This window comes from Plecotus auritus (assembly GCF_963455305.1).
Source record: "Plecotus auritus genome assembly, chromosome: 3".
Taxonomy (NCBI): Eukaryota; Metazoa; Chordata; class Mammalia; order Chiroptera; family Vespertilionidae; genus Plecotus; species Plecotus auritus.
This window is the reverse complement of record NC_137772.1, coordinates 43,436,198-43,462,620: the sequence shown is the minus strand read 5'-3', so window position 1 is coordinate 43,462,620 and position 26,423 is coordinate 43,436,198. Positions and strand designations below refer to the sequence as shown.

General features: G+C 45.7%; 1 protein-coding gene across 5 annotated transcripts in view; it reads left to right on the top strand.

Annotated features, from left to right (window-relative positions):
• FARP1 (FERM, ARH/RhoGEF and pleckstrin domain protein 1) overlaps nucleotides 1-26,423 on the top strand; it is a 309,946-nt gene that overhangs the window by 204,084 nt on the left and 79,439 nt on the right. For all 5 annotated transcript variants that reach the window (XM_080658853.1, XM_080658851.1, XM_080658855.1 and 2 more), the window contains exons 4-5: nucleotides 14,619-14,661; nucleotides 16,750-16,828. In XM_080658853.1, the coding sequence (XP_080514979.1) occupies nucleotides 14,619-14,661; nucleotides 16,750-16,828 (122 nt within the window). The remainder of the gene's footprint in view (nucleotides 1-14,618; nucleotides 14,662-16,749; nucleotides 16,829-26,423) is intronic.

Genomic DNA, 26,423 nt, shown 5'->3' with positions numbered 1-26,423 from the left:
TGTGGGAAACCCCACAGGTCTCTGACATACAAGGTTATGGACCTTTGTCCCTAGGTGGTAAATTCAGGCAACTTGCATTCCATCCCAGCCTTCTGCCCCTTTTCTCATCATTTTTCTCATGTAAATAGCCACATCAGAGCATCCTATCTAATAAAAGAGCAATATGCAAATTGACCGTCACACCAAGACACAAGATGGCCACCCCCATGTGGTCAAAAATGGCTGCCCCCATGTGGACACAAGATGGCCACCACAAGATGGTCTTCAGGGGAGGGCAGTTGTGGGCAGTTGGGAGTGACCAGGCCGGCAGAGGAGGGCAGTTGGGGGGGGACCCAGGCTTGCAGGGAAGGCAGTTGGGGGGGACCAGGTCAGCAGCGGAGGGCAGTTGGGGGGGACCAGGCCTTCAGGGGAGGACAGTTGGGGGGGGACCCAGGCCTGCAGTGGAGAGCAGTTGGGGGGAACCAGGCCTGCCAGGGAGGGCAGTTGGGGGGGGACCAGGCCTGCAGGGGAGGGCAGTTGGAAGGGGGGCAGGCCTGCAGGGGAGGGCAGTTGTGGGTGATCAGGCCAGCAGGGGAGGACAGTTGGGGGTGACCAGGCCTGCAGGGGAGGACAGTTGGGAGGGACCCAGGCCTGCAAGGGAGGGCAGTTGGGGGGACCAGGCATGCAGGGGAGGGCAGTTGGGGTGACCAGGCTGACAGGGGAGGGCAGTTAGGGGCAATTGGGCCGCCGGGGAGCAGGTAGGCGTTGATCAGGCTGGCAGGGGAGTGGTTAGAGAGTGAACAGGCTGGCAGGCAGAAGTGACTAGGAGCAATCAGGCAGAGGCAGGTGAGCGGTTGGGAGCCAACAGTCCTGGATTGTGAGAGGGATGTCCAACTGCCTGTTTAGGACTGATCCCAGTGGGCCCCATTGGTGGGATCGGGCCTAAACGGGTGGTCAGACATCGCTCAAGGGGTCCCAGATTGGAGAGGGTGCAGGCTGGGCTGCGGGGACACCACCCTTCCCATGCACGAATTTCGTGCACCAGGCCTCTAGTTCTTTATTATAAGGCTTTAAAAAGCTAAGGGGACATGAGTGCTCTCCCCTGGTCTAAGATGTGTTTCTCAAGATTGGAAATACACTGATGATAATTAGGAAGGAATCAATTATGCTCTACCCTGAACTAGACTTGTTCAGGCCTGTCAGTTGATGGAGCTGATTGAAGCACTTACATACGACTTGGCCTGCTGTTGCCCTTGAGCACAGGCAGCCATCCCCAGGAGATTGCTCTGCAGGAGCAGAGAAGTCTTTTTAATCAGGTTTTAAAAAATTGATTGGTCTTCCCATGGTAGAAACACTATTGATCCTAGGAATCAAGACCCTGTACTTAATATGCCAGCTAATTGGTACCTGGCTGGTAAAAGCCCAGAAAGACATTAGGTTGCCTCTGGGGTGGACTAAGACAGCTAACTGTGCTTAGTCCTTGAGCTTCTGTGTGTTGTGGACTTTGCCATAAACCTAAATATATCTCATTTCTCCTTCATATTAGGCATCTGCAAAAAGAGCCAGGAAGTAAATATGTCAGGCTTTGCAGGTGATACTGTTTCTATGGCAACTACCCAGTCTGCCACTGCAGCACAAACAGCCACAGACAGTATCTAAACAAATGAGTGTGGTTGTGTTCTAATAAAAGTTTACTTATGGGCATGGATGTTTGAATTTTATAGAGTTTTTATAGGCTGTATCAAAGCACGTGGTAGGCTGGATTTGGCTCATGGGTATCAGTTTGCCAATCTCTGCTTTATATTTCTCCGAGGTAGGTTTTTTTTTTTGTTTTTTTTAAACTGTTGCCATCTTTAGATAGATAAGTTTATTGCTGCTACCCATATCATATCTGACTTCTCAGAAGGTTCATTTTATTAGTAACTTCACAATTTGTTGTGTGTGGGTTTTTTTTTTGGGGGGGGGAAGACTGCATGTTTATTTTCATTTTTTTAAAAATTTTATTTTATTGTTTAAGGTATTACAATTAGTAGTACATATGTCTCCTTTTTTTCCCCCATTGACCTCCCCTACCCTCCCCCCCAGTACTTGCCCCCCCACCCCAGTGTCTTGCATCCATTGGTTATGCTTATATGCATGCATACAAGTCCCTCGGTTGATCTCTTAGCCCCCCAACCCTCCCCTGCCTTCCCGCTGTAGTTTGACAGTCTGTTGTATGCTTTTTTGCCTCTATATCTATTTTTGTTCAATAGTTTATAATGTTCTTTATAGTCCACAAATGAGTGAGATCATGTGGTATTTATCTTTCACTGACTGGCTTATTTCACTTAGCCCGAGGTAGGTATTTTATCACTCACATTTCAAAGTGAGCACAATCACAGAGGTCACTTGCCCACTACTTAACAATGAACTGGAAACCCAGGTTGATAACCAGGATGCACATACGGGCCTGCCTCTGTCAGTGTAAGTGCTCTCTGCCACACTTGGCTACCTTCCTCCAACTCAAATGGCTGCGCACACCTCATCTGCTGAGATGGGTGTATAATTAAAATTTATCTTATTAGCCTGTTGAAGACAGTGGGAAAAGCTCTGCATTGTGGCCTATAAATCTCCATTTAAACATTTGCTTTGTTGTTTAGCAGCTGGGTAGATTCTGAACTTCTGGAATTAATAAATGATAGTTGTACAAGGTTACAATAAGGATTAACACTGGTACTTTACAACCATGAGTTCAGCAGGATTTCTGGTACATAGTAGGCACTCAGTTATCTGTTGTGTTTTATGCTTGCCATTCAAGCTCAGAAACCAATGATGCTGGCCTACTATTCTTTTATTAAAGCTACATTGCTTAGTGACTTGATAAAACAATTCTAATTTCTAATCAATAAGTATTGGTAAAGCTCAGGAAGAAGGTTGGCATCTTTTTGTTGATTATATATTCTTCTCTATGCCAGAAGAAAAGTTTGCCAATAGTAGGAGTCTTAGCTGGGCTGCCATAACAAAATACCATAGGCTGGGTGGCTTGAACCAAAGGCATTTCTTTCTCACAGTATTGGAGACTGGAAGTCTGAGATCATGGTACCAGCCTGGTCAGATTCTGGTGATGAGCCCCATCCTGACTTGCATATGGCCACCTTCTTACTTAGTCCTCACATGTGGGGGTGGCGGGAGATTTTCCTCTTCTTAATAAATTTTCCTCTTCTTAACAGTCCTATTGGATCAGAGACCCATCCTAATGCCCTTTTTGAACCTTAATTACATTTTAAAGACCCTATCTCCAGATACAGTCACCTTGGGGTTAGGACTTGAGCATATGAATTCTGGAGAGACACATGCTTGGGAGGAGAGAGAGAGAGAGAAACATTGATGTGAAAGAGAAATATTGATAGGCTGGCTCCCCAGCCCAGGGATCAAACCCATAACCCAGGTATGTGCCCTGACCGGGAATTGAACCAACAACCTTTTGGTGCACAGGACAATGACCCAACCAACTGAGTCACTTTATTGGATGTCAGATATTGTGAATTTTACATTGTTGAGTGCTTAATAGTTTTGTATTTCTATAAAATTTATTGAGTGTTTTGGGATGCACTTAAATTATTTGGAAACAACTTAGTCCTCCCAGATCTGGCTTTTAAGACTTGTTAGGTGGAACTGGTGTAGTGAACAGTATGGGGTAAATAAAGGAATGCCTCTTCAGTACTCTAACCAATGCCCATGAATCATGAGGTCTTCCAATCTGCCTGGTGAGAATAGGTAGTATTCCTGGTCCTATGTGAACACCAAGGCAGTGTTACCTCTAATCTCTTCATAGGTTATTTCCCCCAATCTTGGGTATTTTCTCATAAGCATATGTGATCAATATTAAGCTGGTTACTCAAGGGTAAATCTCAGCACTCTCCTAAATGCTCTTTCTAGAGAGAGCTTTTCTACTCTTTGGGGCTCTCCTATGAACGCTCACTACCTTGGTTTCTGCACTCTCAGCCCCATCTCTTTAACTAATGGATTTTGCCAGGTTCTTCCTCCCTGCACTACAGTCTAGAAACTCGCTCAAGGCAGAAGGCTGGGGCACTGTAGGGTTCGTGATTATTTTGTTCTGTCTCAGGGAATCACTATTCCTCATTGCCTGGCGCCCCAAGTATTCAGATCTGTTGTGTTATGTATTGTTTCCTTTTCCCCCTCCCACCCGCAGCCCCCCCAGTGTGTTTCATGTAGGAAGATCCAGTTCCTCTTAACTCTATTTTGATCAGAATCAGAAACCCCTAATAATGGGGTTTTAAAATGAAAGCCACACTTTACATATCTTTCAAATATAGACTAATGTAAAAGTAATAAGATAATTAAGGTTAATATGAAAATTACGTTCAAACAAATGATTACAAACAAAAATTCAAAATAAAGTTATTTCTTCTGGGAGTCAGCCTGAAGAAAGACTAATGTATTGCAGTGAATTCTAGATACTGAATAATTTTCTATAAACTATATTATCTGGTTCCTGTATACATTTTAGTTGATGATGAAATCATTTTGTTATATGCAGTTTTGATTTTTAAACATGAAGAGGAGAGCTGAACTATTGTTGAGTCCTTTCGCTTTTTGAGGGGTAGGATATTACATATAAAGCACAGGTTTAGAGTCAAATGGGCTTCATGTTGAACCCCAGCTATGTGGCCTTGGGCAAGTTAATAAGCTTTCTGAGTTTGTCTTCCTTCCTGTGTAAAATGACCATATTGTTATGAATATTAAATGAGAATGTATAAAGCACCTACCCAGTGCCTGGCACACAGTAGGTGCTTAAAAAATAGCCTCTTTTCCCTGCCCGCTGTCTGATATCATGTAAATGAATCTCTTTTAATAAGACTCTTTCCAAAATACCTCAGATATTTCAGTTGCCTACAAAATCCACCTAAAATGTCACTCATCAAAATAATAGGGGCAAACAATTATCAAGGGAAAGAAGAGAACGGCTTTGGGAACATGACTCATGTTGCCTTGCCTTTGATACCTAGGCATTAAACCATTTCTTCTCACCAAACAGTGTTTCAGTGCAGAGAGCACATTCCAAAGGGGAAAGTGATAGTAACAGGGGATGGGAGGAAGAGAGGGAGCCTGAATAAAATGTATGCAAGCTGGGGACGTTGAGGCTGGAAAGCTGTGTTGAAATCAAATTGTGGAAGATAGCATTTACAGACTGAATTGTGACACCCTCTCCCCACCCCACCCCCCAAAAAAAAAATTTGTATGTTGAAGCTCTAATGCCCAGTATGTCAGGATGTGACTATTCTTGAAGACGGGGCCTTTGAAGGGGTGATTAAGTTAAAATGAGGCTGTTAGAGTGGGCCCTAATCCTATCTGACTGGTACCATTTTAAGAAGAATTTTGGAGATACCCAGGAAATACCAAGGGCATGCTTTCACAGAGGGAAGACCATGTGAGGACATAGCCAGAAGGCAGCCATCTGTAAGCCAATGAGAGGCCTCGGAAGACACTGAACCTGCAACACCCTGTGCCTCCAGAGAAGTGTGAGGAAATCAATGTCTGTTGTCTGTGCCTGCCTAGTCTGTGGTACTTTGTCTCGGCAGCCCTAGCAAACTCTTCCAATAGACCTTCAAATCCCAGTAGGGAAAATTTCCTTGATTTGGTGAGTCCCACTCACTGGGAATAACCTTTCTAGAAGTTCATTCATTTTAACCAGATCCCTTTACAGGCAGATAATGTGGCTGTGCAGTTGTGCCCTGATGCTCAGTGGTGTGGTTTAGAGAGGGCAGGGACATGTGGCTTGGTTGAAAGGATGAAGGGTGGGGTTTGAGATACATCATTACAGCTGTGACCCTCTAGTGATCTGTGGGCAGGGAAAGGAAGACTATGGTGCTTTGTCACCTTTTTACCTCATCTGGAGCTTGTTTCTGTTCCACTTAGGTTTCGTGAACAAGTGATTTGTCTAACGTGATCTGACTCAATTCATATGCCTCCCAGTAGCCCTCCCATATATCAAACTACAGTGCTTTAATGCCAGTCAAGCAACAACCCTATTTTTCTTCTTAGAAATAAGAGAAGCTCCTTCCAGCTCACCCATTTGTAGTAGATTTAGTCTCGTGTGTGCAAGACCTTTGCTCTGTGCTCTGCAACTGTCAATCTAACTGGTGACTGGATAGGTTCTCAAGGCTCCGTGTTCTCACCCAGGCCAGTTGTGATGTGATCCATGCCCTGTGGCATCATTGCTGCAGAGCTCAACCAAGAGGGATAATTTGGGCCAGTCTGATGTTTCTAGACCGACATGTTCTAAAACCACATGCTCAGTTGGCTCAACTTGGTGCTTATATTTGATGCTTTCTACAGAAATGCCAAAAACAGAAGAGATGTTTTAAAACAGTTCATAAAATTGGCAACTATGCTACCAGAGCGTAGTTGTTTTGTCCTGAATGGTTTGCAGAGTTTAGGCCGATTCTGTGGCAGAGTCGGTGATGGTGAAAGATCTCAGAGATGCTTCTCCTGAGGCAGCCGTGGAGGCCAAAAGAGCTCAGGGTGGCAGGTGCGTGAGTGGGCGCTCCGCAGCCCTGGGAATCCCTCTGGAATGCCCCAGTTAACTCAGTGTCTCATACAACATCACTTCTCCACTTGCCTCAGTCCACCCGCTCTCAGATTTTACAGGGGAAACAGAAGGCATCAAAAAGGAACTTTCTTATCCTCCCAGCATAGAAATATAAACTGCATTGGTCTTTAGCTTTTCTGTCTTTCTCTCTCCCCGCAATGGAAGAGCTTTTCTTTCTAAGTCAGGCCCTTGCCCTCTGTTTCAGAGCTACCTTCTCATGTCATTTCAGGTCCTTTAGGACATCGGTTATCTCTTCTTGCTCATAGTCTCAATCCCTCCCCTTTTTTTGAAAGCACCCAGGGCCTTCCTATTAAAAACGAGCAAATAAACAATGCCCTTGTTTTGATTTTTTTTACGCTCTGTACTCCTAGTCTCTTGTCTTCCTCCTCCTTCATAGCTGAGCTTCTTGAAAAAGCCGTTCATCAGTTAAGAAGTACAAATTGATAGTTACAAAATAGTCACAGGGGTGTAGAGTATAGCATAGCTATTGTCAATAATATTGCAATAACTCTATGGTGCCAGGTGGATACTGGAAATATCGAGGGAACACTTTATAAAGTATATGATTGTCTAACCACTATACTGTACACCTGAAATAATACAAAATAATATTGGGAGTAAACTGTAATTGAAAAAAATTTCTTCAAAAGGAAAATCTCTTCATCCTTCCTGCCCACTGTACTTTCAGACCCATCACTGAGTCAGCTGACCATCAGATATTCTAGTTGTCATCTTATTTTACCTTTCAACAGTTCTTGATATTCTGCCTTCTGGAAACACCACCTTCCCATGGCTTCCATGACGCGACTCTTTTCTTACTTGCTTTCCACCCTCATGTGCTTCACCTGGCTGTTCCGTGGTGGAGGCATCCCCAGTGCTCATGGGTTCCATCCTCTGGACTCTATGAGGAAACCTTATCCTCCATGGAGTCAGGTGGCGGTGGCTTCTGAATGGAGATATCCTGCCCAGGCCTCCTCTGAGCTCTGGACCAGCGTGCCCACAATTTCCACACTGTCTGCTCCTCATGAAATCCAAGGGCATTAAGGTTGAGGTTTATGGGTCTGACAGCAGAAATCTTGGTGTCATTCTGGTCATTGGCCCCTTCCTCAGCTACCATATCCAGTCCATCAGTAAATCCCATTGGATTTTACCTCTTAAATCCCCCCACTTTCTACAAAATCTACTTCTGCCCTCCTGATCCAAATACCATCCTCTCTTGCCTGGACAATTGCAACAGGTCATCCTGAATCTGTTCTGGCTCCCCCTATCTGTTCTCACACTGCCAGATTGATGTTTTTAACGTTCCCATCAGATTGGATCAGCCCCACGCTTAAACCCTTTGCTTTGTTCTTAGGATAAGGATGAAGAATCTTAACGTGGCTTCTGTGGGGTCTGACCCCTTCCTGACCCTCCCGCCTTGCTCTGTAGTCATGTTGGTTTCCTTTCACCTCAGGCATCCAGACAAGGATTTTTACTGTGTGTGTTCATCTGTTCTCCTTACTCTCTTCCCCTTCGGATCTCAGGAAAATGGCACGTTCAGGGGCATGGTCCCTGAACAGTCCCTCTGCCTCTGCTTCTCCCATGACTGGGTCAAACTTCCCTATCCCAGACACTGTGAGTCCTCAGGGACTCCCTTTCACTTTTCATTCATTTGTCTCAGGTTCTTCATTTTTGTTGGGAAGGCTTTTTGATTTCCCGTCTGCTGCCTCACTAGTCCATAAGCTCCATGAAGTAAGGACCATGATTGCTTTTCTGACCATTCCCCAGAGCCTAGCATAGGGACACAGTACTATTTTGTTGAATTAATAAATGAGTTTGAAAAACAGGGTTTAAGTTCCAACTTTGGGCATCTGTTCTCTGAATCTGTTTTCTTATCAAAGGAAGATAACATTTGTCACCTCATTCATCTTTTAAGATTCTTTTTTTTTAAATTATTATTAAGTAACTCTTTATTGTCAGATTATTACAGTTGTTCCTCTTTTTCCCCCCCATAGCTCCCCTCCACCTGGTTCCCACCTCGCCTCTGCCCTTACCCCCTTCCCACTGTCCTCATCCATAGGTGTACGATTTTTGTCCAGTCTCTTCCTGCACCCCCCACACCCCCTTCCCCCCGAGAATTGTCAGTCCACTCCCTTTCTATGCCCCTGATTCTATTATATTCACCAGTTTATTCTGTTCATCAGATTTTTTATTCACTTGATTTTTAGATTCACTTGTTGATAGATATGTATTTGTTGTTCATAATTTTTATTTTTTTATTTTCTTCTTCCTCTTCTTAATACCCTTTAGCATTTCATATAATACTGGTTTGGTGGTGATGAACTACTTTAGCTTTTTCTTATCTGTGAAGCTCTTTATCTGCCCTTCAATTCTGAATGATAGCTTTGCCAGGTAGAGTAATCTTGGTTGTAGGTTCTTGCTATTCATCACTTTGAATATTTCTTGCCACTCCCATCTGACCTGCATAGTTTCTGTTGAGAAATCAGCTGACAGTCGTATGGGTACTCCTTTGTAGGTAACTGTTTTTCTCTTGCTGCTTTTAATATTCTCTCTTTGTCTTTTGCTCTTGGCATTTTAATTATGATGTGTCTTGGTGTGGTCCTCTTTGGATTCCTTTTGTTTGGGGTTCTCTGCGCTTCCTGGACTTGTAAGTCTATTTCTTTCACCAGGTGGGGGAAGTTTTCAGTCATTATTTCTTCTAATAGGTTTTCAATATCTTGCTCTCTCTCTTCTTCTGGCACTCCCATAATTTGGATGTTGGTACGCTTGAGGTTGTCCCAGAGGCTCCTTACACTATCTTCATATTTTTGGATTCTTTTTGCTTTTTGCTTTTCCAGTTGGGTGTTTTTTTGCTTCTTCGTATTTCAAATCTTTGACTTGATTCTTGGGATCCTCTAGTCTGCTGTTTGATCTCTGTATATTATTCTTTATTTCAGTCAGTGTATGCTTAATTTCTAGTTGGTCCTTTTTCATATCCTCAAGGGCCTTACTAAATTTATTGGTGGTTTCTAGAAAATTCTTGAAAAACCTTATAACCGTGGTTTTGAACTCTATATCCAGTAGTTTGCTTTCCTCCATTTCTTTCATTTGTGACCTTTTTCTTTGTCTCTGCATTTTGGTTGCTTCCCTGTGTTGATAGAGTGGCTTTGTGTGCTAGGTGTCCTATAGGGCCCAGTAGCTCAGCCTCCCCAATTACCTGAGGTGGACACTCTTGGTGCACCCCTTTGTGGGCTGTGTGCACAGTCTTGTTGTAGTTAAGCCTTGATTGTTGTTGGTATCACTGGGAGGAATTCACCTCCAGGCCAATTGGCTGTGAGGATTAGTTGTGTCTATGATGGGAGAACTGTGCTGGAGACACCCTTAAGGGGCAGGACTTGCTTCAGTGGGGCTTTGGTGCTCACTGTGTCTGCCCCCTGAGTGTGTCCCTTATGGATCTGAGGAGTTGTAATCTGGATGGTCCCACTCTGACCACTGGGTACACTGGCTCTTGGATCTCCAAGGATGTGCAAATTTAGCTCTGCCTGAGGCCACCCAGCAGGAGGTATGGAGAGATCTGCAGATTCCTCTTCTTTGTTTGGGGTTTGGAGGTGCCCAGATGAGGCTCAGCTGTTAAGCAATGCAAGCTGCTGTGAAGCCTTGGGCCTTGGAAGTTCTGGGGCTTTCTGACCCAGCAGTGGTTCGTTAGATAATTTTAGATTGCAAAGGCCCAGGCCATTCATATGCAAAAGTCTCTGTGCATAGCTGGGATGGGGTTGTAAATTGGGTGCGGCGGTCTCGGAATCAGCAGGGCGGAGCAAACAGCAATGGTTGACCTTCAGCCCTGCCCTAAGAGGCCGCTGGGTCTCAGTGTCCCACGGTAATTGCTGCAAGCACCTCTGAGAAAAAGCTGCCCTCTTGTCCTGGCCCAATGCCAGACAGTCCAGTTTCCCCCCCGTTATGAGTCTGGGTCCCCAGAGTCTCGCCCAGAACTGGAGTTCAGAGCAATCATGAGCTTCTGTCTCCCTCCCAATTGAAAAAGACAACAGTGTACTCAGTTACCAGCCCTTTCCACACGTGTCTCCTTACCTCCGCACTTTACTTCCGCATCTCCTCTGAGTCTCAGTGTGTTTTTCTCTTCCCTTCTAGTTGCAGAATTTCCACTCAGCCAGCCTTCCTGTGGTTCTGGATGATGTCCGTTTTGTCTTTTAGTTGTAGTTTTGAAGTGGTTGTGCGAGGCAGCAAGTTCAGGTGTTTATGTATGCCTCCATCTTGGTTTCTCAGAAAGCTTTTTCTAGGATTCTTAAAAGAAGGAAAATAATATATCTTGCAAATGATAATTGCTGTTTTGAATGATTATTCTCTTTTAAGGTTGAGGTTTATGGGTCTGACAGTAGAGATGATTCTAAATCAACTAATGCCACTATTTTTTTTTCTTATAGGATAGTGATATAGGATGAGAAATACAGAAATGAAAGTTTCATTATGAAATCTTATTTATTTGAAAACATGGTGGGAGAGTTTAATATGAATAGGTGGGAACTTAAAATTTTTAGTTATTTTCCTTATGAGAATTCTTAGTGATTATTTAAGGTAATTTGGATAATACAAAAGGCAGTTAAGAGGCAGACAACAAGACTCACCCATCTTTTAACCTCCAAAACACATTTTCCCACATGTACAAGTATTTATCAAGAACATCATTTTTAATTCCTACATGGTAATGTTATATAGACGTAGACCATTTTACTTATTTATTTAGGTTATTGTAAAATTTTTGACTGCTGTAAAAATGCCATTAGCACTCATTGTACATAAATCTTTTTGTGCATAATTTCCCAAAGTTGAATTACTGGGTGACAGAGCATGTGTAAGAATACTTTTTAGTCTCTAGATAATTATTTCCTAATTAGTCTCCAGAAATGTATCAATTCATACATCCACCAGTAGAGTAAGACAGTGCGCATCTCCCTGCACCCTGGGGTGGTATAAACTACAAGCACCACGCACATACAGGCATATATAGATGCAAGTTTAATGGGTGGAAATGGTATATGATTATTTAAATTTGCATTGGTAGTAAAAATTATTCCTGAATTTGAACATTTTCTCCTTAGCCATTATCATATTTTTTCGTCAATTACCTGTTGTTCTTGGCAAAGTTTTATAATGTTCTCATATCTTATCTATACTAATAAAAGGGAAATATGCTAATTAGACTGGGAGACCTTCCAGGAGACCTTCCAGACGTCCTTCCGGACAAAGCCATGGTGGTGGGGCTGAGGCAGAGGTGGTTAGGGGTGATCAGGCCAGGAAGAGAGGGCAGTTGGGGCAAGCAGGCTGGCAAGGGGGGGGGGCAGTTAAGGGCAAATAGGCCAGCAGGTGGGTGCAGTTTGGGACGATCAGGCTGGCGGGGGGGGGGGGGCCAATTGGGGGCGAGCAGGCAGGCAGGGGGGGCAGTTGGGGGTGATCAGGCTGGAGGGGCTGTTGGGGGCGATCAGTCCAGCGGGGGGGTGAGCAGGCCGGCAGGCAGGTGAGTGGTTAGGAGCCAGCGGTCCCGGATTGCGAGAGGGATGTTTGACTGCCGGTTTAGGCCCGATCCCATAGGACCCCCCCCCCCCCCCATGCATGAATTTTGTGCACTGGGCCACTAGTCTTATCTAATAAAATAGTAATATGCAAATTAACCATCACTCCACTACACCCCAAGCCACGCCTACCAGCCAATCAGGAGGGAATATGCAAATAAACCCAACCAAGATGGCTACGGCCACAGAGAGCAGGAGGGAGGCTTGGGTTTCCCCGGCAATGGAGGAAGCCAAGCTTTCTGCCTGCCCTTGCCGGCCTAGGCCTCCACTCAAGGCTACAAAGTTTCAATGATAGGAGATACATAAACCCAAACAGAAATGGTGGCAGCCACGGAGCTGGAAAGAGCAGGAGGCTAGGGTTGCCCCTGGCGATGGAGGAAGTCAAGCTTTCCACACACCCTGGCCGGCCCAGGCCTCGCTTAACGCTACAAAGTTTCAATTATAGAAGATACATAAATCCTCCCAAAAATGGCTGCCGCCATGGAGCAAACAGAAAGCTTGGCTTCGCTCCAGGCTACAAAGTTTCAATTGTAGAAGATAAATAAACCCCAGATACCAGGGCCTCTGCTTGGGTCACCAGGGGGCGTGGCCGGCCTGCAAACCACCACAGGCCCCTCGCCCAGGCCGCCCCACACCCCAAGGGAACCCCCACCCTGATCCGGGCTGGCTCCCACCCGTGCACCAGGCCTCTATCCTATCTAATAAAAGAGTAATATGCAGATTGACCATCACTCCAACACACAAGATGGCTGCCCCCATGTGGTCAAAGATCCTGCCCCCATGTGGACACAAGATGGCCAGCAGGGGAGGGAAGTTGGGAGGGACCAGGCCTGCAAGGGAGGGCAGTTGTGGGCAATCAGGCCAGCAGGGGAGGGCAGTTGGGAGGGACCAGGCCTGCAGGGGAGGGCAGTGGGGGGGACCCAGGCCTGCAGGGAAGTGCAGTTGGGGGCAAACAGGCTGGCAGGGGAGCAGTTAGGCATCAATCAGGCTGGCAGGGGAATGGTTAGGGGGTGATCAGGTTGGCAGGCAGAAGCGGTTAGGGGCAATCAGGAAGGCAGGCAGGCAAGCAGTTGGGAGCCAGCAGTCCTGGATTGTGAGAGGGATGTCCGACTGTCCGTTTAGGCGCGATCTGGTGGGATCGGGTCTAAACGGGCAGTCGAACATCCCTCTAGGGGTCCCAGATTGGAGAGGGTGCAGGCTGGGCTGAGGGACACACACCCCCGTGCACGAATTTCGTGCACCGGGCCTCTAGTCTACATTATAAAAGAGTAACGTGCTAATTGACCGTACCTTTGCGATGCCCACCAGCCAATCTGCACCACCCCAGCCGCTCCAGGCCTCTGGGCTGCGTGGGAAGGCAGAAAGGCTGCTCCGGGCCGGAGTGAAGGCAGTGCCGGCAGCCAGGGGAGGGAAGGCCCATTCTTGCATGAATCTTTGTGCATCGGGCCTCTAGTATAATAATAAAAGCGTAATATGCCAATTAGACTGGATGTCCTTCTAGACAACCTTCTGGACGAAGCTGGGGCTGCAAGGGAATCCCGGGTCCTGGGTGCCAGAGGGAAGGCGGTGCCAGCAGCTGGAGGAAGGAAGGCCTATTCTTGCATGAATATCGTGCATTGGGCCTCTAGTTTACTTATAAAACCATCTTCACATTAAGCGCATTAACCTTGTTTTTGTCATTTGTGTAAATATGAGCCTCCATAGAACCCTTTTCAAATGGCCACAAATTCAAGGCGAGTTTAAAGAAAAGCATGTGTGAAATGGGATAATATGGTTAATGTACTTTATTAATAAGGGCAGCTGGTCTCTCTTGCTATGTCGCTCTCTCCCTCTGCTCTCAGTCTCTCGAAAACTTTGCCACTCAAACTGCATGCCAAGGCGAATACGTGTGAAAAGAGTCTGGGCTTTGAAGTTGGACAGGCCTCTTTCAGTCCTGGCTCTGCCGCTGCAGAGCTGAGAGACCGGGGACAAATTATTGAACCTCTCCACGTCTCAGGTTTCTCTCCTGGGTAACAAGAATCCTTCTGGCCTCGTTCTTAGAGGGAAATAGCTTCTGGATAGCACCTGGTACCCAGGCGGTATTCTATAGATAGCCATCCCCTTTCCGATCCGTTCATATGCACACACACGTGTTTTGTTTCACTAAGGAGCGTGCCTCTTTCACTCAGCTTGCAGCCAGACATGCAGTCATACATTAACATTTGCTGACTCGCTAACTGTGACCAAAGTACAAGTGAAAGTAGAAAAGTTTTTAGTTTACTGAGTCTAGGAGAGATCTTAATTTTGAAGCTTAGGGATAATGTTAGCAAATTCGGATCTGTCCTGTGAAAGTGGTAGATGATGTCAGATATGGAATTCTGGAGAAAAGAGGGACAGCCTCCAGTACACAAAAATTTTATTTTAAACAGTTCCAAGTTAAAGACTCAAAATACACTCGTTCATTGAGAATTTGTGTCTCAGTCTGTTCTTTTTTCCTTTTGTAGGTGTGGCTGGATCTCTTAAAACCTATTGTCAAGCAGATTAGAAGTAAGTATAATCTTATGTGTAACAGTTTTGTTAAACATCGAGCCAGACAGTTTCCTCGTCTAGACGTCGGCTGTCCTGTGGCGTCAAGCACTTAGTGATACAGATTTTTATTTTACCCCATAATTGCTTTTCATCATCCACTAACCCATGTACTATTAAAATGTGTTCTGCAATTTTAATATATAACAGTTTGGTAATCAAAATTTTGCTTGGAAAATCAAATATGGTTTTGATTAACAACTAAACCATGCTACTAAGCCGCCAAATAATAGATTTGCCTTGTCTGAACCTGGGTTTCTTACTGTCACTTTTGCAAAGGCAGGGGTCGGGGGTGCGGAGAGGTGGAGCCGTTTATTCATAAATTGGTGTAAGGTTTTCTGTCTACCTCTTCAAAGCCTGGGAAATCAGGATGCAAGCTTGTGTGTGTGTTTCTGAATTTCTGAATGGCAAACAGCACTGGAGGGAGCCTGGCTTGCATTTAGACCCTGTGCTGGAGAAAAGATTAAATAGGGTCTAGGAGAGGAGGATGGGAAGAGAACACTTGGTTTTTCTCTCCCTTCCCATCATGCCTCAGCACTGGACCTGCCTCCCCTCTCACTGCTCCAAGGTCAAGTTCAGAGCTAAGCTCTGTTCTCAAAGTCACTCCAAATAGTTCCTCACTGCAGCCAGAGACTGGGCAGAGTCTGGGGATGGTAACAAAACTCCATTTCTTTAGCTGAGCCCACAGCACACAATACCTTGTGGAATTGCTTTTCTGTCTCATTAAATGAAACCCCACCGGGCCACTTACAGCAGTTTATGTGGATGTAATAAATGGACACACAGTGCCTATATAGCCCTTATGCAATTGAAATGGATGTTGAGCTGTCATTTAAATTAACCAATTATTGATGCTGAAAATGAAACCGCCATAGTTTGTTTAATGTTTATGGGGGGTTGGTCAGTGATCAAATGGGAGACACATTACGGAGAGAAACCCCCAGGCCTGGTGGGTGGAGGTAGCACAGAGTCTAGAATGATGACATTTGTCCCTGCAAAGACTAGTGGCGGAACTGCTAATGGTGGAAGGGAATCTCGTAGCACATTAGCAAATGTGTGGACAGGGGCCAGCACTGGGCGCCTGTGCACCTCCATGGGCTGTGACTAGCCGTGTGTGAAGAGCAGTCCTTTTTACTTAGTGCCAGCATCTGCTTCACTTCAGGTTCTCTAAGGGTCTGAGCACATCATCTCTCCTTCATCATCTCTCCCTGACCACCCCTTCCAGATCTGCTTCCTGATTTTGCCTGAACTCATCGATATGGTTTATAAGGCACTTAACAGGCTTGGGCTGACTGTGGCGGGGCAGGGCCTGGTCTTGTTGAGGTTTCTCTCCACACCTCAGGAGAGCATCTGGCATATAGGTGCTATATACATATTTGATGAACACATTAACAGTTGTACCTTGTAGATAGTTAAAAACAATAAATTACATGACTAATTTACATTTTCATTATCTCCTTTTAAAATGATCTAAAACTTGTACTTGGACGAAACTAGCTAATTGGGCACAATTTTTAAAAGAGAAAAATGCCTTTCAAACATGGGTATAATTGAAGTCTCCAGAGAAAAAGTCTAATACCTCCATGTGGATAACCTTTGTCACAGTTTAAAAACAACAACACAAGTCCAGCCGGTGTGGCTCAGTGGTTGAGCATCGACCCAGGAACCAAGAGGTCACTGGTTCGATTCCCGGTCAGGACACATGCCCGAGTTGCCAGCTCGATCCCCAGTAGGGGTGTGCAGGAGGCAGCCAATCAATGATGTTTCTCTCTCTCTCTCTCTCTCTCTCTCTCTCTCTCTCTCTCTCTCTCTCCTCTCCCTTCCTCTCGCAAAAACATAAAAAAAAATAACAAAAAAACACACAAAACAGATATTTGTTTCCCCACAGTGTGAAAGTGTGATTTAGTTGTTCAGTGGCTGGGGTGTACTCTTGGCTACTTGGAATGAGTCTCATTATTTGGTATATAATATACCTCAGAAAAGCTTTTCCTTAAATGCATTTGAAACAGAAATCAATAACTGCTTTTTTTTTTTCTTCTCCTTCTTTAGGGCCAAAGCATGTTGTTGTTAGGTTTGTGGTGAAATTCTTTCCACCTGACCACACGCAACTTCAAGAAGAACTCACAAGGTTAGTGGTTTGGCTGTTTATTACAGTGGGATGCCGAGGAGAAGCCGAAGTTCATGTTCTAAGTCCATTTGATTAACATTTTCTCAAAGTCTGCTTAACCAGCATCCACTCTGTGCTTAACAGTTTAATCCCCGCCCTGCTTTTTAGTTATGCTTACAAACATGGGGGCAGGCAAGTACCACGTTTTCCCTAAAGCCTGGTTTCTACACTTGATCTTAGCCGAAAGGCCGAGAAGTGATGAAGTGGATCAGACTTAGCCCTGTCATTGCCATATTTTCCCTCTTTATCTATCACAAGATGGTTTGGGAAAGTGAATCCCTCCTGGGAAACCAAGATGTTACCTCAGAGTTTCTCTTCATTGCTGTCCTGGGTGGGTGGACAGGAACTGTGGTCGGTTTCTTTGGCAGCTTGGCCAAGTGGGAGAAGCGTGAGCCTCAGTCGGCTTTGGTGTCAGTCCTGCCTTTGATAGCTGGGTGACTGGCCGGTTACTTGGTCCCTCTGCACCTGTCTCAGTTCCTCTGTGTCAGTGTGACTATAAGGCTGGCCTGGCTATGGTTGTTTTGAGGATGAGCATTATTACACATCAAATGGCTGGAACCCAGGAGGGACGCCATGGATGGTAACCATTATCATCACCCTCACCATCGTTGTCATCATCATCAGTACTACCACTGACTTTATAATTTGTGGCAAACACATGGGTTTCTAAAGGAGGTCAGAGCCCAGTGGGAACACGTGAATATAAAATGCCTCTCTTTTCAGTATACTCCCTTTGAGTACACTAGTCTGACCAGCCAAATTCTTGCCACACTGCCTTTTAAGACATAACTATTTTAGACCAAGGCTATGGCACCTTTCTCATCCTCTCATTCCTGATACAGAGCACAATATCTTGGGTGGCTGACAATCATTTATGAAAGGGATGAAGATATTCAGTCAAAAGGATTTATGAAGTGTGTACACTGTGTGCAAGCATTGTTCTAGGCACTGGGGATATAGTGATGAAAAAACAAGTCTGCCTCTCATGGGAACAGACAAAACTATTAAATAAACAACAAAATCAGATAATGCTAGGGCTCTTTATTTAGGTCATTGAAGTAGGATGATGGCATAAAAGGTGACTGGGTGACGATTTTAGATTGGTTAGTCTGCGGTGCCTCTCTGAGGAAATAACGAGGATCTGTCAGTCATTTTCGGAGGGAGACCTTTCCAAGTAGGCAGTGCCCACGGCAGGAACAAGTGACAGGTGTCAATCAAAAACGTGCTCCGCATGGCAGGAACAGTGAGAGCGAAGTGCAGTGAGGTGGGACAGAGGCCCGAATGTACTTACTGTTGAAAGACTAGTTGCCACGTGGATGTTGTGGGGAGGATGACAGCAGGGAATCCAGTGAGGAAGCGATTGCCATCATCCAGGCCGAGATGATGGCGGCAGAGGAGGCGGTAGGAGTGGAAATGGAGATGTGTGGCTGCATTTGCAGTACTTGCTGGAGGTGGGGTCCATCCATCTGGGTGATGTGCTGGGGATAGAGACTGAGGGAAGTAGAGGGAATGCTTAGATTTGACTGAAGCAACTGGCTAGGTGTTGGTGATGAGTAAATGGAATGGGTGGAGGGAAATAGAGGATTGGGAGTGAAGAGAGTTAGGAGCTTGCTTCTGCAAGGCTGTGTTTGAGACACCTACTCGACATCACATGGATGCGTCAGGAAGGGCATTGGGTACATGGATTCCAGCGAGAGGTGAAGGTGTTGTGTTTCTGAACGAGTCACCACTGCTTATTTGCCTCCACTTACAATCCTCCAATCGATGAAGCGATTAGAGGCGGCTGGGAACTGCAGAAGCCATCGGCCTCTGGGAACTGTGCAGTTTGCCAGGACGCTGAAGTGGAGGGGCAGCTGGAACTACTACACCCAACTGCACAAGACAGAGGGGCCAATGACAAGTCTTCATGTGGTGTCATTATTGGGGCTACTGTGTCTCCATTTCTGGGGCCAGCCTTCCTGTCGTGGGAACATGCATTGCTCCAAGCTCAGAATATTGAAATAAGTCTATGGGCAAGGCCAGCTGTTGGTCAGCAGTGTGCATTTTCCTCTTGAGTCCCACTGGGGCTCTATCCTGCTTCGGAACTTGGCAGCATAAATCCATTTTACCCCACTTTTCCTCCCTGTTGTACTTTGCAATGAGTTTTGCACCTTTTCAATTTTTATGATTCATTGCCTTTAGAGGTTTGGAGTTTTCTTCCATTCTGGTCCTTGTTATAAAATTTCATGCAACTAGTTACCCTCAGGCCAAGTGCACCCGGTGTCTTGCCAGCTGCTGTGGCCAATCTGGCAACTCCCCCACGTGACACAGCTCAGCTGGATGCATTGTGTTTGGGTGTTTGTTGTCTGGCTCCCACTGTTAACTGACATCTAAAAAACCTTCCCTGAAGAGAGAATTCTTTGGATCCGAGGGTGAATAAAATTGCTATGAAACTTAGAAGCTCCTCATCACTTTCCACTTTGTCACGAGGTATAACCAGAAGAGGACCTCCCAGATCCAATATGCTGACTCCCACACTCAACTTCCCATGTAAGCAAAAATGGAATGATGTAACCATTGAGATTCCAGGGACTTTTCTGTAGCAGATGGCGGTGAGGAGGGGCTTAGGAGAAGGTCTGCGTGGTCAGTGCTAATTTAGACAAGCGATGTGTGGAAAAAGAGAGACAGAGACGGGCCTGCAGACTGTATAGCTTGGCCGACTCCAAGGGACTCTAGCCCCGTGCTCCCCATTTACATAGATGGAAGATTACATTGCACTTGGCGGTTCAACAGGAAGCTGAGTACCTGTCTATTTCTCGGACCACACTTGCGGTGAAACTCTGTCCTATGGACAAAAGGGGAAAATCACCGACTCTTAGGTGCAGTTTTAAAAGCAGCTCGTTGGAAAATAAGTCACCCTGCTTTCTTATGGCAGAGCTCTGAGTCACTTTTCTGATGCTAATGCGTTTAGGCACACTTCTCACTGGGCATCCATCGTCAATCAAATCTAATTTCTACTCGGCTGCGTTCGTGTAGGTGAGAGACCCTATCGGAACTCGCTGCTGTGCAAGGTCTGCTGAAGGGTGTTTCTTAGGCTAGCAGAGAAATTGGACATGACACTGAATAGGAAAAGGAATCAGACCTCCCAAATGACATAAATGGAAATGGACATGTGTAAAACCAGGCATCCTGCCCTAGCTGGTTTGGCTCAATGGATAGAGTGTCGGCCTGCGAACTGGAGGGTCCCGGGTTTGATTCCAGCCAAGGGCACATGCCCCAGTTGTGGGCTCGATACCTAGTAGGGGTTGTGCAGGTGATCGGTGATTCTCTCTCTCCATTGATGTTTCTGTCTCTCTCTCCCTCTCCCTTCCTCTCTGAAATCAATAAAAATATATTTAAATAAATAAATAATAAAAATAAAACTAGGCATCTGATGGGTGTGATTTGCAGTCCCAGGAAGCGAAGCCCTTGACTAGTCCTGCCACTGTCATCTCCTTCCTCCTCCCATCCTAAAGTTAGTCCATTTCCTTTTGAGTGCTTTTTAAAAATATATATTTTTATTGATTTCAGAGAGGAAGGGAGAGGGAGAGAGAGAGAGAAACATAAATGATGAGAGAGAATCATGGATCGGCTGCCTCCTGCACGCCCCACACTGGGGATCAAGCTCACAACTTGGGCATGTGCCCTGATCTGGAATCAAACTGTGACCTCCTGGTTCATAGGCTGGGCCCTTTTGAGTGCTTTGAGCATTTTCCTTGTGTTTGACGGTTTAATTTTATTTAGTGTCTGCTGAGAACGCCTTAGCCTTTAGCTCATGAATTTGGTTGGAATTGCTTCAGATTATAGGACGAAAGGTTGTTGCTGAATCTCTAAAGTTATCATTGCAGCCAGCGGGCTCGACTTACAGCTGTCATCCGGAAATCAGTACCCAGGAAGTCTTTCTCGTATTACCAGGGCCTTGGGACAGAAAGAGTCCGCATACTTAGGGTGACAAGTTCTTCCTGCGGTCTTCAACATGACACTGCCCTCTAACTACGTGTGGGATCTTTCAGACCCACTGCCACCTCGAGCCCACACAAGACTGTCCCCAAAGACCCCTGAAGCCTGTCACACTCTGAATCACTCCCTGTGAACACAGGACTCCATGTTTGAATTTGAGATGCTAAAATGTTCCAAATGTAATGTTTCTAAAACATAAAACCCTCCTGCTTATTTTAAAACTAGAGGCCCGGTGCATGAAATTTGTGCATGGGGGTGTGTGTCCCTCAGCCCAGCCTGCACCCTCTCCAATCTGGGACCCCTCGAGGGATGTCTGACTGCCTGTTTAGGCCTGATTCAGGTAGGATCAGGCCTAAATGGGTAGTCAGACATCCCTTTCACAGTCCAGGACTGCTGGCTCCCAACTGCTCGCCTGCCTGCCTTCCTGATTGCCCCTAACCACTTCTGCCTGCCAGCCTGATCACTCCCTAACCACTTCCCGGCCAGCCTGATTGATGCCTAACTGCTCCCCTGCCGGCCTGTTTGCCCCGAACTACCCTCCCCTGCAGGCCTGATCACCCCTAACTGCCCTCCCCTGCAGGCCTGGTCACCCCTAACTGCCCTCCCCTGCAGGCCGGGTCCCCCCCCAACTGCCCTCCCCTGCAGGCCTGGGTCCCCCCCAACTGCCCTTCCCTGCTGGCCCAGTCACCCCCAACTTCCCTTCTCTGCCGGCTTGGTCACCCCTAACTGCTCTCCCCTGCAGGCTTGATTGCCCCCAACTGCCCTCCCTTGCAGGCCTGGTCCCTCCCAACTGCCCCCCCCCCCCACACACACACACACTGCTGGCCTGATTGCCCACAACTGACCTCCCTTGCTGACCCGGTCCCTCCCAACTGCCCTCCCCTGCTGGCCATCTTGTGGTGGCCATCTTGTGTCCACATGGGGGCAGTCATCTTTACCACATGGGGGCAGCCATCTTGTGTGTTGGAGTGACAATCCATTTGCATATTATTCCTTTTTTTAAAATAAACCTTTATTGTTCAGATTATTACAGGTGTTCCTCTTTTTTTCCCCCATAGCTCCCCTCCACCTGATTCCTCACCCCACCCCATGCCCTTACCCCCCGCCAATGTCTTCATCCATAGGTGTAAGATTTTTGTCCAATCTCTTCCCGCACCCCTCACACCCCCTTCCCCCTGAGAATTGTCATTCACCAGTCCATTCTGTTCTTCAGATTTTTTATTCACTTGATTTTTAGATTCACTTGTTGGTAGGTATGTATTTGATGTAATTTTGTTGTTCATAATTTTTATCTTTACCTTTTTCTTCTTCCTCTTCTTAAAGAATACCCTTCAGCATTTCATGTAATCCTGGTTTGGTGGTGATGAACTCCTTTAGCTTTTTCTTGTCTGTGAAGCTCTTTATCTGACCTTCAACTCTGAATGATAGCTTTGCTGGGTAGAGTAGTCTTGGTTGTAGGTTCTTGCTATTCATCACTTTGAATATTTCTTGCCACTCCCTTCTGGACTGCATAGTTTCTGCCGAGAAATCAGCTGACAGTCGTATGGGTGCTCCCTTGTAGGTAACTAACCGTTTTTCTCTTGCTGCTTTCAAGATTCTCTCTTTGTCTTTTGCCCTTGGCATTTTAATTATGATGTGTCTTGGTGTGGTCCTCTTTGGATTCCTCTTATATGGGGTTCTGTGTGCTTCCTGAACTTGTAAGTCTATTTCTTTCACCAGGTAGGGAAAGTTTTCTGTCATTATTTCTTCTAATAGGTTTTCAATATTTTGCTCTCTCTCTTCTTCTGGCACTCCCATAATTTGGATGTTGGTACGCTTAAAGTTGTCCCAGAGGCTCCTTACACTATCTTCATATTTTTGGATTCTTTTTTCTTTTTGTTTTTCTTGTTGGGTGTTTTTTGTTTCCTCATGTTTCAGATCTTTGGTTTGATTCTTGGGGTACGTTGATCTACAGTTGAGTTTCTGTATATTCTTTATTTCAGACATTGTATGCTTAATTTCTGACTGGTCCTTTTCCATTTTTTTGGCATTCTCATTAAGATCCTTAAAGGTCTCACTAAGTTCCTCAGCGGTTTTTAGAAGATTCTTGAGTAACCTTATAAATGTGGTTCTGAACTCTATGTCGTCCAGTAGTTTGCTTTCCTTCATTTCTTTCATTCGTGACATGTTTCTTTGTCTCCGCATTTTGTTGCTTCCCTGTGTTGATGGAGTGGCTTTGTGTGGTAGGTGACCTATAGGGGCCAGTAGCTCAGCCTCCCCAATCACCTGAGGTGGACGCTCTTGGTACACCCCTTTGTGGGCTGAGTGCAAAGTCTTGGTGTAGTTAAGCCTTGATTGCTATTGGTACACTGGGAGGAATTGACCTCCAGGCCAATTGGCTGTGAGGACCCGCTGTGTCTATAATGGAAGAACTGCTGTGCTGGAGACATGCTTATGGTGCAGGACTTGTTTCAGTAGGGCTTTGGTGCTCACTGAGTCTGCCTCTTGAATGTGTCTCTTATGGATGTGAGGAGTTGAAATCTGGTGTCTCACACTGACCACTAGGTACACTGGCTTCTGGATCTCCAATGGGGTGCAGGTCAGCTACTGTCTGAGGCCACCCAGCAGGTGCTACAGTGAGAACTACAGTTTTCTCCTCTTTGCTTGGGGTTTGGAGGTTTTGGAGCTGTCTGACCCAGACTGCAAGTTTGCTAGGTTAAGCTGCGATAGGGCAGGCCATTCATATGCTAAAGCCGCGGCTTGGAGCTTGGGTGGGTTCGTAGATTGTGCAGGGCGGGGTCTCAGGGCGTGACTAGGCTAGGGTGTGGCAAACAGCGATGGCTGCCAGTGAGCCGGCTCTGCGTCTCTGACCGCGTCCCTGCCCCCAGCGCAGTAAATAATTATTCCTGTGCGCAGCCCTGCAAGCAAGCCTCCCTCACTTTCCGACCCCACGGCAGACAGTCCAGCTTCTCCCCGTAGGAGTTTGGGTCCCCCGCGTCTCCCCAGAAACTGGATTCCGGAGTAATCGGGAGCTTGTCTCCCTTCCTGTTGAAAAATGCAGCGCTCCCAGTCACCCGTTGCCAGCCTGATTCGCGCACCTCCGTACCTCAGCTTTTCAGCGCTTGTGCACGTCTCAATGCTCTTTTCTCTTTCCTTCTAGTTGTAGAACTTCCACTCAGCCAGCTTTCCCATGGTTCTGGGTGATAGACTTTTTGTCTTTTAGTTGTGGTTTTGAAATTGTTGTGCGAGGCAGCAGTTTAGGTGTTTACCTACGCCGCCATCTTGGATCCTCTCCATTTGCATATTATTCTTTTATTAGATAGGATTAGATAGGAAAGAGGCCTGGTGCACAGGTGGGGGCCAGCTGGTTTGCCCTGAAGGGTGTCCTGGATCAGGGTGGGGGTTCCCCTGGGGCAAGGGAAGGCCTGGGCAAGGGGCCTGTGGTGGTTTGCAGGCTGGCCATCCCCTCCCCGCCCCCCCGGTGACTTAAGCGGAGGCCCTGGTATCTGGGATTTATTTATCTTCTATAATTGAAACTTTGTAGCCTTCAGCGGAGCCAACCCTCCTGCTCACTCCCTGGCTGCAGCCATTTTTGTTGGGATTTATTTATCTTCTATAATTGAAACTTTGTAACCTTAAGCCAAGGCAGGCCAGGGCTGCGGAAACTTGGCTTCCTCCATTTCCGGGGGCAACTCAAGCCTCCTGCTTTCTCCAGCTCCCTGGCTGCAGCCATTTTTGTTGGTATTTATTTATCTTCTATAATTGAAACTTTGTAACCTTAAGCCAAGGCAGGCCAGGGCAGGTGGAAAGCTTGGCTTCCTCCATTGCCGGGGAAACCCAAGCCTCCTGCTCTCTCTGTGGCCGCAGCCATCTTGGTTGGGTTAATTTGCATACTCACTCCTGATTGGCTGGTGGACATGGCTTATGCGTGTAGTGGAGACATGGTCAATTTGCATATTACTCTTTTATTAGATAGGATAGACCATATAGGTGAGAATTAAAGTGTGTAGCTCTAAGAAGTGTTGGGTTCAAAAGACCATAACCACTACCTAATGCAGAAAGATGGTATATACTGCCTCTCCTCATAGCATCCTTTCTGATTTTTTCCCTATGCATATGCATGTACTTTTCATCTCATCTAATACCCTGGCCATACTCAGATTTCCCCATTTGTGCCCCCCCCCCATGCCATTCATATATGCTTATTCTAAATGAAATTCACTGAAGGACCACACATTGCATCTGGTTATCATGTCCTTGGACCTCAAGATACCATCTTGGTAGAGAGACTGGACCAGTTGTACTACAGAATATCTTACCTCTTGTCTTTTTTTTTTTACCTCCTGTATGTTGATGTGCATTATTTTATATTCTCTGCCCTTCTTCCCTTGTACTTCCCTGAGAGGAGAAGGGGAAAGGGGGGAGGGGAGAGAAAGAGAGAGAGAGAGAGAGAGAGAGAGAGAGAGAGAGAGAGAGAGAGAACACAAACATTTAAATAAGCCTTGAGAGGAGGGGAGGGGGGAAGAAGGAGAGGGGAGGGGCGGGGGAGGGGAGGAGACCAACTGTTACCTGGCAAATATATGAGTGATTTAGTTTTGTCTTCAGCTTTTGTTCTGTTTTTAATGGTTACAGAATTGTGCCTTGTTTTTTAGTTCTTAATAATGGAACTTTTTAAATGACTTAATGAAGATTCGTTTTTGTTTTATTAAAAAAGTTGCTAACATTTATTGACTTTTTATTTTAGTCACTGTGCTTTCCATGTATTATTGCATTTGATTGAAACCTGTTGTTGTTCTTGTTAAAGCCTTTTTTAACAAAATTAAAAATAAGTTTTTGTTATTACAAAAGTAATCAATGTACAGTGGAGAAAGTTAGAATATACAGATAAACAAGACTAAGAAGATAAAAATACTGTATTCCTGTTGCCCAGAGATTACTATTAACACATCAGTGTGGCATCCTTTCTGATTTTTTCCCTATGCATATGCATGTACTTTTCATCTCATCTAATACCCTGGCCATACTCAGATTTCCCCATTTGTGCCCCCCCTCCCATGCCATTCATATATGCTTATTCTAAATGAAATTCACTGAAGGACCACACATTGCATCTGGTTATCATGTCCTTGGACCTCAAGATACCATCTTGGTAGAGAAACTGGACCAGTTGTACTACAGAATATCTTACCTCTTGTCTTTTTAGCTTATTCCTCTGGCCTCTGTATTTTCTGAAAACTGGCAGTTAGTTCTAAAGCCTTGACAGATACAAGTTAAACATTTTTGGCTAGAATTCATCATAAGTAATGTTGTGTGCTTCCTATATCATTAATGATACTAAGATGGATCAGTAGAGTGGTGGCATTCAGGTCTTTCCATTATGAAGTAAGGTCATGTTACTTTGTCTATGCAAAAGTCCAGTTTCCTAAGTGGTTTTTACACCAATTAACAGTCCTTGTTAGAGTCAATAATTTCTTTAGAGGTGGTAGAATGGGGATCTTCTCATTCTGTTATTCCTGCTGCACCATTAGTTAGCATTCTTCTGTAAGATAAAACTTTGCCTCATCCACTTGGACTATCTGGACATAGTCCAAGTACTCTT